The sequence below is a fragment of the Myodes glareolus genome, chromosome 18 (genome assembly GCF_982192425.1).
Source record: "Myodes glareolus chromosome 18, mMyoGla1.1, whole genome shotgun sequence".
NCBI lineage: Eukaryota > Metazoa > Chordata > Mammalia > Rodentia > Cricetidae > Myodes > Myodes glareolus.
In genome coordinates, this window is record NC_142043.1 from 56,570,805 (window position 1) to 56,585,036 (window position 14,232).

Consider the following 14,232-nt stretch of genomic DNA (forward strand, 5'->3'; position numbering starts at 1 on the left):
GCCAAGATAGGAGGTGGGGTGGTCAAGGATTAGAGGTGACCAAGTGACCTGAGCTGGATTTTAAAGAACCCCATGATGGAAGAAGAGAATCGACTCCTTTTCTTCATGTGGACCACGGAACTCACTCCCAAACAAATGTCTTTTAAATACAAAAAAAAAAAAATATTTAATTTTCCACATTGGAAATAGTCTTCATGAAAAATTCTAGAGTTTTGATCCTTAAGGACAGATCAAGCAGTTTTGGTTTTTATATTAAGTAATCAAGACAGATAGTAGAAAAAGCATTTTATTTATATGGAAAACGCTACAGTAAGATCTGTAAAAGGTGTCAATATAATATTGCCTATACAGAAAAAAAAATTCAAATGTGAAGAGCAACCAAAAAAAAGAAAGTGACACACCCTCCTACTTAGCAGTGCAATTAATTCACATTGCAATAAAGTTAAGTCAAGTACAATAAAACCAAAACAAGGGTCTCTCCATTCTAATCGGTATACTGGGAAATACAGTGTGAAGATCAGTTCCGGCTTAAGAAATATGCATTCAACCCACAGAATATCCTAAGACAAGGGGGCACAGTTAATTCATCATCAGTTGTTGGGGGCTTCAATACTGTTCACAGGGAAAAAAGTCATGAGTTGACATAGAATATATTTAGTCTATACAGTAAAAAAATACAAATTATAAAGTGAGCTAACAAAGAATGAAATCTGAGTTCAGATTTATAAAAGTGATGACATCTTGGACAGTACATACAGTGTTTCTCATGTAAAAACATCTCCTTTCAGCAAAAAAAAAAAAATCATCTGGTTGTTTCTCAGTCATGTCGCGGATCTTGCTTCGAAGATGCAGGTGTCCAAGTGTCTCAGAAACCAAAATAAATGTCCTCCTCAACGAGCACAAGATGCCAAATGCTCTCAGCACAGTTTCAAGGGTAGTTTTGGAGGTTTGTTCTGTCTTGCTTCAGAAACACATTTAAAATGAGTAGCAACCAAAGGGTTCAGTGGAACAAAGGAGACAGCCCACAGCGCTCGATTTACTGCTAATGTTGAAAAAGACATAGATTTTACAGTACTCTGGTATAAGTGAAAGTGTTTGAAAACATTACATTGCATATTTCTGAGTCCATTCTCTTGCGTGCCTGTTGTATCTGTAGGCATACAAAAAGAGAGAGTAAAAACACACATGTTTAACCCGCAGGAGCCTCACTCTGCTCAGAATCTGGTCCTCTGCCTCCTCACGCGACCACCATGCTCTCACCAGCCACGGGGTTTAGGCAACACAAACACGCCAACCCAAAAGCAAAAACCAACGACCTGTAAATTCCTAGATTACTCAAAACAAAACAAACAAGAGACAGAAAACCAACTTCGAACAGAAATCTATAGACACTACCCCGGAGGCAGGGTTATCACGCACCAGGAGAAGGAAGCCACTGGAAGGAGAAGGTCAGAGTGGGTGGGCAGAGAATTAACTTCTCTTCCTAGGAAAAGACAGCCAAACAATGCCCAGGGCTTCCCAGTGATTAAATCCTTCCATGTCTAATTTACCAGCTCGAAATGATGAGGGCACAGCACAGACAGAAAACACATAACACTGACCCGGAAAGAGGTTCTGTTTTTGTTTTAAAGACAGTTAAAAAAAAAAGTCTCCAGCGGGGGTGTGGGGATGTGGAATGACACCTTACACAGAGCTAACTACTTCAGCTATCACCCACAGGCAGCAAACTATATTGAAATGCACCCAACAGGAAGTGTACAACAGGAAGTGTACAACAGGAAGTGGACAGCAGGAAGTGGACAACAGGAAGTGGACAACAGGAAGCACTTACTTTTCTTTGTCTGATTTATAGATCTGTGCAATATCTGGTACTAAAGGATCATCTGGATTAGGATCACAGAGCAGCGAGCATATGGACAATAACACTAGATTGGGAAAAAAAAGAACCAACAAGCATTTCATTAGGTGATGCCCTTGCTGCTTTATAAAGCTTACCCACGCGGAACTCACTGCACTGACTATAAAGGAAACGAAAGAGGAAAGGGCCATGCAGAGGCAAGAGAGCAGCTCGGGGCAGGTGGCTTGCCAAGCAAGCCTGAGACCCTAGCAGAAAAAGAAAGAAGGGAAGAAAGAAAGAAAGAGAGAGAGAGAGAGAGAGAAAGAAAGAAAGAAAGAAAGAAAGAAAGAAAGAAAAAAAGAAAGAAAGAAAGAAAACCAGCATTGTAAAACTATAAAAGCCACATGGGGGTTACATTTTTAGTGTTCTGCCTGCAAGCCAGAAGAGGGCACCAGATCTCATTCCAGCCATCATGTGCTTGCTGGGAATTGAACTCAGGACCTCTGGAAGAGCAGTCAGTGCTTTTAACCTCTGAGCCACCTTTTATATTAATTTTCTATATTAACTTCAGTTGGTAGGTAAATATACTGCTTTTTAAAGGAATGAAATAATTACTTTTGACATTTTGAACTCTACGTTATCTATGTTTACTTAAACAATGTGTGTCATCCAAAGTAGCTGCCGGCAATCTTTCAAGTCAAGAACTTGGGTGTCTGTCCATGAAATGCAAGGTCTTTTCCCAACCAAGCTCCCACTCTTTACACCTTGTATTTAACTAGATTCACACTCACCCATGTCTAACTTATATATTATAAAAGAAACACAGAAACTGGAAGGTATTTGTTTGCTATCATGTCAAAACTTCTAATGAAAACAGCTACACTAAAAAACAAGCAAACAAACAAACAAAAACAAACAAACAAACAAACAAAACCCCTCCATCAGGCAGAGAAGCACAGGCCAGTCATCCTGAATGTCCTGGAACTCCTTTGTAGACCAGGCTGGCCTTGAACTCACTGAAATCTGCCTGCCTCTGCTTCCCAAGTGCTGGGATTAAAGGCGTGTACCACCATCGCCCGGCCCACTGCTGAAATGTTATGAAAGGATGCTACATGACCATTTTAGGTCAGGAAAATGACCAGTTATAAATAATCGAACCGGAGGTTCTTTGGCTTTACCTAAGACTTGAAACAATTATGGCTGTGGCCCCTGCCTCTGGTAAGATTATCCCATTTAAGAACAACTTCTAGCACTGAGATATAGCTCTGTTGATACGAGTGCATGCCTAGCATGCACAGGGCCCTGGGCCCCAGCCCTAACATCCAATGAAGGCTCATGCCTGTCACCCCAGCACCCAGAACATAGAGACAGAAGAATCAGGAGTTCAGTGCCTCATGAAACCTGCAAGGAAAAACACCTGACTCAAATTTATTAAAAAAAAAAAAGGGGGGGGGGATGTGGTAGCTAGTTCAGGGGCAGATGTGTGTAATCCAAACAGTTTTTTCCAACTGCCAGGTTCTATTCTATTAGAGACACTAGGCAAGGACTGCTGGCACCGTATGCACTGTTGGCCAATGAGTGGAACCAAAATGGTTTCTAAGGATCTGTGAGCACAGCTGATGGCTCAGCAAAGGACAAGGTGATGCCGCCTCTCAAAAAAGCACCAGCATGGGGCAGCTGCCAATCACAGTGATGCTGCAGATTCCTCAAACTAGACAGGTACGCTACCTTCACAACATCGCTCTGCAGCATGAAGCAGACCTTTCCTTTTTCGCTGCTTATTTTATCATCCAGTCCTCAAGTTGTCCTTTTTACTGTTACTAGACACTTCAATGATTGGGATGAGTCCCAAAATATGCCCTCCCATCCCCATCAGACAAGCAAACTCCTCTTACTGGCATTACTCTTACTTCTTTTGTAAAGACAGAAGGACAGACATCCACAGGCTTATCATAAAATTTCCAACTCTAGCAATGTTTAAATTTAGATTTTCCTAGTTTTAGTTATGTGTATGTGTGTGTCTGTCCGTGTGGATATGTATACATGTGCATGTGAGCGCAGTTGCCCTTGGAGGCCAGAAGAGGGCGTTGGGTCCCCTGGAGCTGGAATAACAGGTGGTTGTGAGCTGCCCAACTCGGGTGCCTGAAACCCATGTCAGGTCTTATGCAAGAGCAGTATGCACTTTTAGTATCTGAGCCTTCTCTCCAGCCCTTAGTTCCAGTAATTTGAATCTATGATTTTGTTTCTATTTGCCCATCCATTCATTTCTCCCAACCCCAAAGCTTACTAAAAGCCAGAGTGACCGAAGAGTTAATAGAGAAAGTAAAATCAAAAGAGAAGTAAGCACAGAGGGTTGAAGCATTGTTTTTCTTTGTCTGATTATTGGCTTTTGTTTAAATTCTGATCCCTAGACATTGTACAATCTTCCCCATGCCTATTTTAAATCCAATAATTAGAATTACCTTTAGATACAGTCAAAGCTGGCGACCACTGGGACCGCAGGATGTCAAGACAAATACTTCCATTACTGTTTATATTTGGGTGGTAGATTTTCGTCGTGAAAGCAATCTATAAATAAAAGAGAGCAAAATGTGTTGACCGTCACAAACTGTGAACAAGCAGAACCGATCCGCTCAAGGGTGAAATGCGCTCAGCGTTACCCAGCTTTGGAACAGAAACATCTACACGCAGCTCAGCTACTGGGGACTTGAAGGAGACTCAGTCTAAGCGCTGCTTCTCCTCCAGGTGTGGGCAGGTGTCTGGGGTGTAATAGCTGGTGTGACCGGCTCAGTGGCACCTGGACCGATTGCTCTGGCTTTCATCACACCGCCAACTACTCCTGTTAACCCGCCCGTCAGTAACACCCAGCGGGCCACCTGGAGCTATAAACAGGCCACCGAGTCCATCAGAGCAGAAGGGAGATGCCCCCAGCTGGTCACCTGTCCTGTAAAACCCACTGCGAATCTGCGTCTCGACAAGAGGCACTGCCGTGTGATGTCATCCGTGTAAAGTAGGTATTTTAGAATTGCTACAATTACTTCCCTAGCAGCTTGTGTTCATTTTCCCTCCCTCGTGTGCCCATCACTGCTTCTTCCTTGGGCTCTAACCCTCCGAGGACGTGATTTCCTCCCCTCTGCCGTCCGGTGTGCGTCCTTCCTGGTTCCCATTGTGAGGGGATGTGGTTGAGGCTCAATATGTGTTCAGTTTGGAAAGATAATGTTAAGGATAGAAAAGCTTGATCCTTGACAACAAAAACATTCCAGACTACACATATCTCAAGGAGGAGAAGCCCATGAGCCTAGTTGGCAGCCAATGCCACCTCTCGTTTAACAGGCAAAGGCAACTACTTGACTAAGAAAGAGTATTTTGTGTTTCAGATCTGGAGGGTGTACCAAGGAGCTTGCCCTCACTAACCTGCCCCGAGTTTGGGACATCATGAGACCATCTTTAGACAAACAGTGGAAACCCCTGCTATGGGACACATCAGTCACAGAAATAAATACCTTTGGTGGTTTAAAGGGATAGTCTGTCGGGAAGTGGACCGTGAGGAAGAAGACTCCACCTTGATATGCACTGTCAGGCTGAAATGACACAACAGGGCGCATCAGTGTCCGGCCGCAACACGTACACAAGCCCGAATGATTCCCCCCGGGTGTGAACGGCATGAAAGGCTTCTACACACCGTCGTCAGATATCAGCTTGTACAAAGAAACATGATGCTAGCACCAGACGTTGGAGTGATTTACCTGGAGAGCAGGCTCCTTGCCAGGAATGAGGTTTTCCAAGGCGCCCACAGAATTTAAAGGGGAGCAGACACACACAGCAGTATGATTTAACCAAACAGACCACTTACGGGGACCAGTGTAGACGCAAGGGCTGCTGTGAGGAAAGACAATCGTCTAGAGCAGTCACCGGTGTTTTATAAAGGCTAGGACTAATATTTACCTTCTATTTCTTCACTTCCAAATTTTAAGTTCTAATGCCCACTTAAGTGCAACCAAAGTGGGTAAGTGCGTAAGAGGGTTAAGTGGCGCCACCACACAGTTTACCCCCCAATATTCATTTGCTAGTATTTTATATTGTAGAAGACAAAACTCCAAAACCTAGCTGGATACATTCAGTATTCATGATATATTGAATTAAGCAACAGTTTTACCAAAGCTTGGTTACCTCCTAAGTGGCAATAACACACACATGTACACACACGTATACACACACACACACACACAACAAAATATTAAAGGAGAAAAAAACCAAAATATATCCGAAATTCTATTTTCTTCCTATTTCCTGGAATGCACCATGGGTAATAAAAGTAACTGTCATCCTTTCCTCGCTTAAAGTTCTGCATAAAGATTAGAGCATTCGTATTATATAATATAAGAATAAAATTATTCTTACTATGTAGCTGATTGAGTTCTAGTGTAGTAACTGTGAAAAATGTTATGACACTAAGCGTGGTCGGCGTGGACAGTGAAGTGATGTGACAGAAGGTGGTGGAGAGGGTTGGTGCTATTGAAACAGGACAGGCATGCAAAACAACTTCACAGTTGCTCACGACACACGGTTCACCTGGGAAATCCCGTGGCGGCCCCAGCTCTGACGGCGAGGCACACCTTTAGATGATGGGACTTGGATGGCTCGTAGCAGATAATGAACAGCAAGCAGAAGGAACCAGCTTCTTATTGAAAGCTGTTAGGTAAATATGTTGCATTTCCCCCCCTCTAACATAACAACTTAATAGGCTAATGTAGTCATTCAGGGTAATTCCTCGGAGGCTTTTCTTTGAAATTCAGCATTTTTTTTTCTCTCCCAGTCTTTGGATATGAGGGCAAAAGATTTAAAACTCCACGACCGAGTAGATAAAGTGCCCCAGGGGAAGTATGGATGGCATTCAGGAAAGATATTGCTAGCGTGTTCTCATCCAGAAAGTAGACGGGAGCACGGTGCCGGCTCTTTCACAATTAGCATTCTGTTCATAGAAAGCAAAACCTGTTTCAAGCCATCGATGCTTCTCAGGTGTAGGAAGAAACATAGATAACAAAGAGGGGTCAGTTTAAGGCAGTGCAGCAAACTCAAAAGGCGACGAAGGCCACCCACTGCAGGGCTCCTTCACTTCTTCTGCAGTCAAGAGCCATGATGAGACCTACTGCAGACGGACACTTGCCGGGTGTAGCAAGTCCATTCCCGGGTCAGACTTATTGCAAACCTATGAAAACTGTGGATAGGCAAGGGATGCTCGGCTCCCCTTAAATACAGCGGACTCTGTTTTAGAAAATTAACAAGGCCAACACAGATGGCCTGCACAGAGAGCGTGACCTTGCTATATAACGGGGAGGTATCAGCACAGGGAAATATCGCTGTGACCCAGCAGGTGCTTGCCAGTCGTGCTTTAGAGAAATCGCTCCCGCCCCCTCGGTCGTGTTTTGCTCCCTGAGTGATTCAGCGGACAAGAATAGGCAACCTGAGTTACAAACATCAGCTCACAGGTCAAAAGGCAAGAGTGAAGAGCGGCCGCGGGGGTTAGTCCACACGTGTGAGTTGTACTTACGGGCCCCATGATGGTTGCTTGCCAGTGGAACACTGAAACACAGAGGGATGGAGGTCACTTAGAGCTGCTCGAAGCCACCCTTTCAACGGTAGCAACCCCTAGCAACAGAGTAAACTTACGGTCATCTCCCACAGGTCCCGCGGAGCAGTGGGCAGGTGGGTCGCGCTGTAGATCACTTAATTCCTGAAGGAAAGCAGAAATACTTGCAGTTAATCCTCCCCTTCCCTTAGGGAACAGGCACTGTGGACCCAGAAAGACACAGGCTAGGGACATCGCGTGAAATTATTTTAGCTTAATTCTAGTCGCCATGGACTCTGCCACTGAGGTCCTTGATGAGATCGCTTCAGTCTCTGGAGGGATTTAAGCAGAATAAAACAGTGTTTTCCTTTAAGATTCCTAACATGAAAGCAGTTTGTTCGCATCTCCTTGCGCAAGATCGTATATGTCATTGCTACGCAGATGGTACCAACAAAGCCAGCAGGTCCTGGTTGGCACTGTAACTCATGCATGAGCTCCCCAGGTTTTATTTCCAGCCCCCTAAAAACAAGGTCTGACTTCTAGTAAGTTACAATCTAATGAGCGGGGGTGAGGACTTGGGGAAAATGGATACTTAAGGAACAACTTGTAGCATCCAAGCATCTGTGTACAGGATCTTTCCAGAAAGTGCTCGCTGCCTAAGTACGAGAACCTGAGTTCAGTTCCCAGCACGCGTGTAAAAAGTCAGGTGCATGAGGCAAGCCCGGAATCCCCTCACTGGCGAGAGACTGGAATATCCTTGGGGCTGGCTGGGTTGGCTGGCCAGTCAGCCTGGCTACCTGGGAAGTTCCAGGTTCAGAGAGAGACCTTGTCTCAGGAATAACATGGGAAAAACAAGTGAGGAAGACGCCTGACACCAATCAACGTCTGGCCTCCAAACGCCCACATGTGCATGTGTATTCAAACTCGCAAACACACATGCACACACACAACATACGAGTACAGCATATGAAGGCAGCCAGGCCATGTTCTGAAACCCACAGCGCTGATGATTCACGGGCCCGTCTCTATCCTCAAGGTTTCAAAGGGAAGGCCAGTGGCAGACACAGCTTTCAGGCTGGTCAGCTTTCAGGCTGGTCAGCCTTGGCCCAGAATCCCAAATATAAGTGCATCGACTGCCTTGAAGAAATCACTTCATCTTCCTAGCTTTGGTTGGGAAAGAACTGACCCTCCCCAAATGAGTGAGGTATGACCTCAATATTAAATACTGTGCACTGGAGGGATGGCTCAGCAGCTGAGAGCGGGCTCTACTCTCACAGAGGGTCTGAGTTCAAACCCCAGCACTTACACAACAGCCCACAAACATCTCTAACTCCAGCTCCAGAGAGTCCAATGCCCTCTTCTGGCCTCCATAGGCACTCACAGTCATGTGTGCATACACACACACACACACACACACACACACACACACACACTTAAAGATCAATCTTAAAGAGAAAAGCACTATCAAAAACCATACAGGCTGGGAATGTAGCTCAGGAGCGGAGTAACTGCCTAGCATGTGAAAGGCTGGGGCTCCATCGTTATCACTACACAAAGGAAAAGATTATCCCTGAAGAACCCACTTTAGCTTGGAAGATCAATGAGGGTCTATCCCTGACGAAGCCAGTGAAGCGGAACCACAAGGGATGAGTGGGAGCTGGCACTGAGTGGGTCGAGCGATATGCCATGAGCCTGGGAAGGCGTGTGGAAGCCAGGCAGGACCAGAACACACACCCCACGAAGGATACAGTGCTACACAAAGTGCACAGAGATGGTTTTTAAGAAGTAGTGGACTCCATATTTTTGAGTGGCATTTATTTATTTATTTATTGGTTTTTTTTTTTTTTTTTTAAGAGAAAGAGGGAACATGGAAGTTGGGTGGTTAGGGAGAGGAGAGGATATGGTCGGAGTTGGGGGATGGGGAGGAAAGGTCTGGCCAGAATATGATAAAAACCCTTGCTGCAATGTCAAGGGATGAGGCAGAAGAGCAAACTGCAAGATGAGTTACTGAAGGCAAGATGGGGCAGGCGTGGGCACTAAACTTGGAAGAGTGGCAAGGAGACACGAGGCACTGCCCTGGGACACTCTAGGGGCTTCCCTACCTCAGGTCTATGAAAACAAAGGAAGGAGAAGCCACCAAACATGCTGTGCAATATAATGACATTGGGGCAGCAGAGGGTTCTACGGTCTCTGTCATCTGGACCATCCTCAGAGGTGAGTGTCGGCAGATTCCCCTGTTCGACACATGGAAAGCAAGCTACCGCGCCATCTGCAAACCCGGGTAGCCCGACTCCTTACTTCTTAGCTTTCCCGATGTGCAAATAAAGACGTGTTTACTGAGGCAGGGACCTCAAGAAGACAAGGTGGTGAGGAGAGTAGCCATGTGGAGTCTATGATTGAATCTATGATTCAACATCTCCGTGGAAAGATACACAAACAATTTGCACTTTTCATCGACTCCAAAATCCTGCTGGGGATCATCCGACTGTGCACCGCTAATCACCGAAAGACACTTTGCCTACACTTCAGAAATTCTAGAACCTGAAAGACGTCAGCTCATGACAGTGGCAAAACAGCCATGATCGCATCCATTTGGCGTGCTAATAAAGACAAGGAAAAAGATGTGACCAGATGCATGGCTGGGAGCCCAGTGCAAGCCAGAGGCCTCCTTTAAAGTCCATGTCCCTTCAGCGCCTTTTGCTACTTTCATTTCTGTTTTTTTTTCCTCCTTGTAAACAAAAAGGAACTAACTCATTCGGCCCCTCTGTTGCTTCATGTACTGTTAAGCAATGGAAGACTTCAGTCTTCTGCTTTGCCCCACCCCACCCCATTCAAAAACAAGGCTTTGACATTTCATCCCCGGCACCACCACTCACCTGGTGACCATGGAATGACTTTTGCTTTCCAGGTATCGTTAAAATACAGTGTGACATTACTGTTTCATCTACAGTTTCCATGACAACCACGGGACATGATACAGGTCAAGTGTGCAGCAGGATCTCTCTAGCCCATAGCAAACATCCCAATTAACGTTGAGACAATACAGAAGTAGAGCTCATCAGTTCTTGGGTAGCAAAAGATAACGGTTTAAACAGTGTGAGTGAGAGAGAGGGAGAGAGCTGTTTCTAATGACAGTCCCGTTACAGAAGGAGCCTTTTGACGATTTTTTTTTCTAATTTGGGCTTTGGGAAATGCTTTTAAAATTACTTGTGGAGCTGTCTTCTAAACAACATTCACGTACCCCAACTTTTTTTTTCTCCTTTTTCTTTCTCTCTCTCTCTCTCTTTAAGACAAGGTCTCACTATGTAGCCCTGCCTTGCCCGGAACTCATTGTGTAGATCAGACTGGCTTTGAACTCCTAGAGATCAGTCTGCTTCTGCCTCTTAAATGCTTGGATTAAGGCATGAGCCAACATGCCTCCCTCTAAACATTAATGTAAATAGTACTTGTGTTCATTTTAACTAGTTAATCAGAAAAATGCAATCTCTATGGCTTAAAAACTATTAATGATATGCATGGAAATTTGCAATCTGATAATGTGTGCAATAAATCGGATAGAGATACAAATGCACACTAATTAATTTTGTTTATTAACAAGGCAACTCAAAACCATATTTTAGCTGCAACAGCCTTGAACCATATTCAAATCTCAAACGGCAAGCTGTTCTTCAAGTCTTCAAGCATTACATTTAGAAGAGATATTTTCTCATTATTATTTTTTATGTCCTGATTCCACTTCCTCTTTCGAAGAGGGAGGGTGATGGATGAGAGGAATAAAGAAACAAACCTCACAAGTAAATTCTGCAAAGGGCGGGCTCTTAAAGTGTTTCCAGAAAGCTCCCCTGCTGGAAGAGGAAACTGACAGAACATTAAACAGCCTACACTAAGCCCTGCTAGGCTGTCAGGGAATACGCAAGCACAGCCATGGGGCACAGTTCAGGCAGCAAGCACAACAGACAGCAAGGCTCCTCCCTCACCTGCAAAAAAATGCAGATCTTAAATGCAAAACAGAAAGCTGGGTGGTGGTGGCACACACCTTTAATCCCAGCACTCAGGAGGCAGAGGCAGGCGGATCTCTGTGAGTTCGGGACCAGCCTGGTCTACGAGAGCTAGTTCCAGGACAGGCTACAAAGCTACAATGAAATCCTGTCTTGAAAAACCAAAAAGCAACAACAAAAAAAACAAAACAAAACAAAACAAATTGCAAAATAGAGACACGAGGAGGCTTAGGAAATCCTGAGATGAACTAAGGAAGTGAAAGCATTAGGCTGTGAAGAAGCTGTCCATGAAAACTGCACCCAAGCACACCCAATATCCACCTTTGTAAAAGTCAGCTCTGCAGGCAAGGTAGTTTCGGGGGACACAAGAAGTCAGGGGTCACTCAGTCATCCTCTCTTTTCAAACTGCCTTACAATCGGAGTGGCACTTCCTCCCCTTCAACGGGTGTTATTACACATCTACTTCTATCATATCATACACTTGGTAGTAAAACTAATTGAGGGAAATCAATCAAGTTCAATCACCTAAATTACTCAACTGCTCAATCACTGTAAACGAATCATTTAGCACCAATCAGAGGGGTCCAGTATAATAACCTGAACTTCCTTGACCTTCTGCAGCTCCCTTAAATGTGGCAACGATATCGCTGGGTTGTATTTGTGTACCGACAGCTGATTTTCATCTAAACTTTGCATCAAAGAGATACATCAAATTCGCTATACTTGCATTTATTAACTGGGGCATACTCTTTTATATTAATATGAAAATAAAATTCCGACTTCGACCCATACAGTAAAACGTTTTACACTTATTTGTTTCTTTTCAATCTGCTTGCATAGCCTGGAGCTAGACACCGAGTGATCAGTGTTAATTTTATTATGTCACTGATGTGTATCTGGTATTTTTACCCTCACGATTACTTTAGTAGGTCAATAGAAACTATCTAATTTCGACAAAATTTCACACGTACTCTAATATTAATTGTCACGGATACCGTAAGAGTGTGATGAAAGATTTATGTTTAGATGGATCCCCATAGAAAGGAGACAAAGACAAGGTCTCCTGAGTAAACTGGGAGTGTGGGGGTCACAGGAGAGGGTAGAAGGGGGGGGAGGAAGGGAGGGGAGCGGAGAAAAATGTATAGCTCAATAAAAACAATAAAAAAGAAAGAAAAAAAGGTTTAAGAAGATGGGGTGTTAAAAAAATAAAAATAAAAACTAATTTACTGATGCCAGGGCCAGCAAGGTCGACGCCGGAAGCCAAGCCTGATGGCCCAAGTTTGAGCCCTAGGAACCGCATGGCAGGAGGGAACTGGTCCATGTAAGCTCTCTTCTGACCTCCAGGCCTGGCATGCATGTACAGCGCACACACACACACACACACACATACTCTTCACACACAGAATAATTATGATGAACTACATAAATTTAAAAGAAATAATGATAACATGTTCAGGTTAAGCTGTCTCTCCACGTGTTCGAATCTTTGCTCTCTAAGAGTTGACACTATAATTATACAGTTTGCTCAAGAATTCAAGGTTCTCATTGGCGCCAACCACATTGAATGGTTGAGACCTTGAGTCTCAGACACACCGCAGGTGGTCTCTTCTGGGGTTTCATGGAACCCTCAGGCTCCAGGCAGACCCCTGCATAGGCAAGCTGGACCAAAAGAGCTCGCAGTACTTAAGGCCATTCTTAGTATACTCATGATGCCATCCACACGTGAGCATCAAAGCAAAGCAGTGACTCGTGGGGACAACAAAATGCGCAGTGGATGAGGCAAACACCCGCCAGACCATGACCCAAATAAAACCATTGTTAGCAGAATAGAATACCCCCATTTATGCCCAACTGGGAAGTGAGCATGCCGCTCAGTGTGGGAGGGGTGTGTGTTGAAAGACAGCTTTGGGGAGGGCAATTTGGTAATGACTATGACAGTAGAAAAATGCATTTGGTCCTTGGTCCAGTGACTTACTTCATACAAATCACCATGCAAATAGACATACACACACACACACACACACACACACACACAAACACACACGCACGAGGATGTTTGATACAGCATCTTGTCTAAGTACAAAACACTGACTGTAACCCATTGGCCCACCAATAAGGGGACAGCTTACAAACCACATAACTATGAAATCCTGACAGCCATTGAGAAGAACAGCACGGATCCCACAGGCTGACAACGAAGAGTGAGAAGCAAAGGTAACACAGCACTCAAGGGGAGTTACCTAGTTATTAGTCTCTGCTGCTACAGTCTCCAGATTATATACGACACACATACATAAAACAGATGATTGGAAACACACATGGAGCTCTGGGCAATGCATAGCCCTACTGTTCTGCTACTTCTGCTGTGTTGTCTTGTTTGAGAGAGTGTCACTACATGGCCCACGCTGGCCTGGAACTCATAGAGCCCCAGTTGGCCGTGGACTTAAATCCTCCTGCCTCAGTTTCTTATACAATTTAAAAGAGATGGAATGGCACTGTTTTTCTTTCCTTTCTTTTTTTTTTTTTTAAAAAAAAAATCTCTCTATATCTCAAGCATTTTCTCTTTCCATTAAAAACTTCTGATAAGACCAGGAGAGACCAGGTGCAGTCGCGGACCGCAGCATGGATATGCACAAGACTGGGTCAGCAAATCCAGGGCGAGAGTCTAGCTGAATCCTGGAACAAGGAAAGGACAAAGTAGGAGAACCAGGAAGCTGAGTGTTTCAAGTTATTTTCCTCATGCTAGCAAATGCACTACGGTTACAAACGCTATGGACATCACAGGAAGAACATGGATCGACTCCCAATATCATGTTGAAATCTTTCTG

At 44.4% G+C, this 14,232-nt stretch overlaps 1 protein-coding gene across 1 annotated transcript in view; it reads right to left on the reverse strand.

Moving 5' to 3' along the window:
* Positions 1 to 270: 270 nt before the first annotated feature.
* Positions 271 to 14,232, reverse strand: part of Ube2d1 (ubiquitin conjugating enzyme E2 D1) — a 30,257-nt gene continuing 16,295 nt past the window's right edge. Inside the window, exons 2-7 of the mRNA XM_048451523.3 lie at positions 7,508 to 7,571; positions 7,389 to 7,420; positions 5,341 to 5,418; positions 4,300 to 4,405; positions 1,832 to 1,925; positions 271 to 1,150 (exon numbers count right to left, since the gene is read on the reverse strand). Of these exons, the coding sequence (XP_048307480.1) occupies positions 1,105 to 1,150; positions 1,832 to 1,925; positions 4,300 to 4,405; positions 5,341 to 5,418; positions 7,389 to 7,420; positions 7,508 to 7,571 (420 nt within the window). The 3' untranslated portion in view covers positions 271 to 1,104. The remainder of the gene's footprint in view (positions 1,151 to 1,831; positions 1,926 to 4,299; positions 4,406 to 5,340; positions 5,419 to 7,388; positions 7,421 to 7,507; positions 7,572 to 14,232) is intronic.